The 2,118-nt window shown below is 46.9% G+C and overlaps 1 protein-coding gene across 1 annotated transcript; it reads left to right on the top strand.

The window, feature by feature from the left end:
• Positions 1–649: 649 nt before the first annotated feature.
• On the top strand, positions 650–1,905 carry LACBIDRAFT_336080 (uncharacterized protein; the record flags this gene model as incomplete). The annotated part of the gene is made up of 2 exons (XM_001891004.1): positions 650–1,749; positions 1,848–1,905. The coding sequence occupies 2 exons, from the start codon at positions 650–652 to the stop codon at positions 1,903–1,905; spliced, it is 1,158 nt and encodes a 385-aa protein (XP_001891039.1).
• Between the last annotated feature and the right edge of the window lie 213 nt (positions 1,906–2,118).

The raw sequence follows: 2,118 nt of genomic DNA, 5'->3' as shown, positions 1-2,118 counted from the left end.
CTTTACGCTTAATGTAATGATGCCTTGTGGTAATAGGCGGTGTTTGTGTTTACGGTTTTTGTTGTTAGGTTTTTGGTAATTCGATTCCATTGGATACATTGCAGATACGCGAACCTGGAGGGTCGAAGAGCACAATTGATCGAGGCGAAAGTCATTTAAGAGGTCTTTTTTGTGGTCTGATGGTTCCGTGTGTTGCCTTGCATCTGCTCATCGGAGCTGTAGGGGCGGGAGTCATTCACCAGCGAGACTTTGGAACGCACTGATAAAGCATTCGCACAATCGGGTGGAATTCATTATATATACTACCTCGAGATGCGAACGTCAAGTTTTTGGGGAAAAAAAGAAAAATCATATAGTGGGTCAGGAGTCTAAAACGCTATGCACGTGGATAGGTTTCTCTCCAATCCTCTAAAAAGATCAACGTCCAGGTGAACACGGGCCAGCCGCTTTCCGGAGAGCCAATTCGAGGTCGGCCAAGTTTGTTCAAACGTTCAACCACAAACATGTCCAAAGCCCTCCTGATACCGATCCATCATCTTCCATCATCGTCATAAATTGACGTGCAGCTGGAAATTGAGGTGAGTGTGTCTCCTACTCGTTTCAACTACATAGCCTAAAAAAGATCACTATATGCGGAATATGCCAGAAAATGGCCCCCCTCCGTTTCGAGAATGAGAATACCCGGAACGCTTTATTTCAGCAAGTTGCAGGTTTGGAAGCAGAAATGGCGCATATGCGGGCCCTCCTCCTTCAAAAAGAAGAGGAACGTCTGCGATTATATTCTAAAATAAATTCCCTATCCCTATTCGATCAACTTCCACCAGAGATCAAGACTGAAATATTCTACAACACTTTGAACCAGTCAACAGGCTGCTACGACTCCATGGGAGTGACTCCCCTTTCTCTGGGAAAAGTTTGCCATGGTTGGAGAGATTTCGTTTGGTCAACTCCAATCCTTTGGACAACCCTACATATACGGCTGTCGACGGATAACTACGAGACCCAGGCCATTCTTCTCCGTGACTGGCTGTCCAGAACCGGAGAATACCCCATCTCCTTTTATCTTGATACGGATGGGTTTCTGGAGACGCGTGATCATTCTCCGATAGAAGAAGTTTTGACCCTCTTTGCGTCTGTCTCAGCACGATGGAGGGAAATAGAAATCTCTTCTCCCGACCTTCAAGCTTACTTTGATGTCATTTTCACCGCTGAACAATCCCTACCTCTTCTTACTACTGCTACCGTTTGGCTAGGCGGGATGGAAGAAGAGTTCAGTCTACTCATGATGGCCCCACAACTCTCAGAACTTCATCTTTATCGCCCCGTTCTGCGCAAGGTGCTAGCTCCATGGCACCAATTGCAGGTGTTTCTTGCATATCGCTTATGCGTGGATGAGATTCGGCTTTTTCTTCACAATGCGCCTCAAATAGTCCGCTGCACCTTTACAAACATTGAATCATCCATTCTGGAGCCTTCATTGCTGTTCCATCAGCCGCTCCTGTTGGAACATCTGCAATATCTCGAGCTCGATTTCAGGAATGTAAATGTTAAATCAACTTGGATTTTAGGGCAAGTCAGACTTCCTTCTTTGCGTGAAGTCTCCCTCCGCAACCCTGTGCACCCCCCCCAGGACGCTCTCCCGTTTCGAATTACAAGTTCATTTCAATCCTCGCCTCTCTTGGAAAAATTTACTTGGAGTGGCATGATCATGACTGATCATGATTTGATTCAGGCTTTAAACAACATTCCGTCAGTGAAGGATCTATCTCTGGACTTCCTCGGTCATCACCCCTCCAGCAAGTTACTCACTGAAACATTGCTTCAACGACTCCACTTCCCTCATGCAGAAATTCTTCTCCCGAACCTGCGAAGCTTCACGTACCGTGGCCCCACTTCACTCAGTGAACACATGCATCTGTTGCGAGATGTGCTTGTGTCCAGATTCCGAAAGTGCGCTCCGCGAGCCGCCGAAGTAGTCTCAGAACGAACCACTGTAGCCCAAATCAAGTCGGTGAGCGTCACGAGCTTCTCAGAGTTCGTCGTCAGTCCGGATATACAAGAAGAACTAAACAGCCTTGTGCAAGCAGGCCTGGAATTCTCGTTAGCTTTCGATCCGAT

The sequence above is a fragment of the Laccaria bicolor genome, genomic scaffold (genome assembly GCF_000143565.1).
Source record: "Laccaria bicolor S238N-H82 LACBIscaffold_272 genomic scaffold, whole genome shotgun sequence".
Classification (NCBI taxonomy): domain Eukaryota; kingdom Fungi; phylum Basidiomycota; class Agaricomycetes; order Agaricales; family Hydnangiaceae; genus Laccaria; species Laccaria bicolor.
Note: the sequence above shows the minus strand (reverse complement) of the source record. Positions and strands in the feature narration are given on the sequence as shown.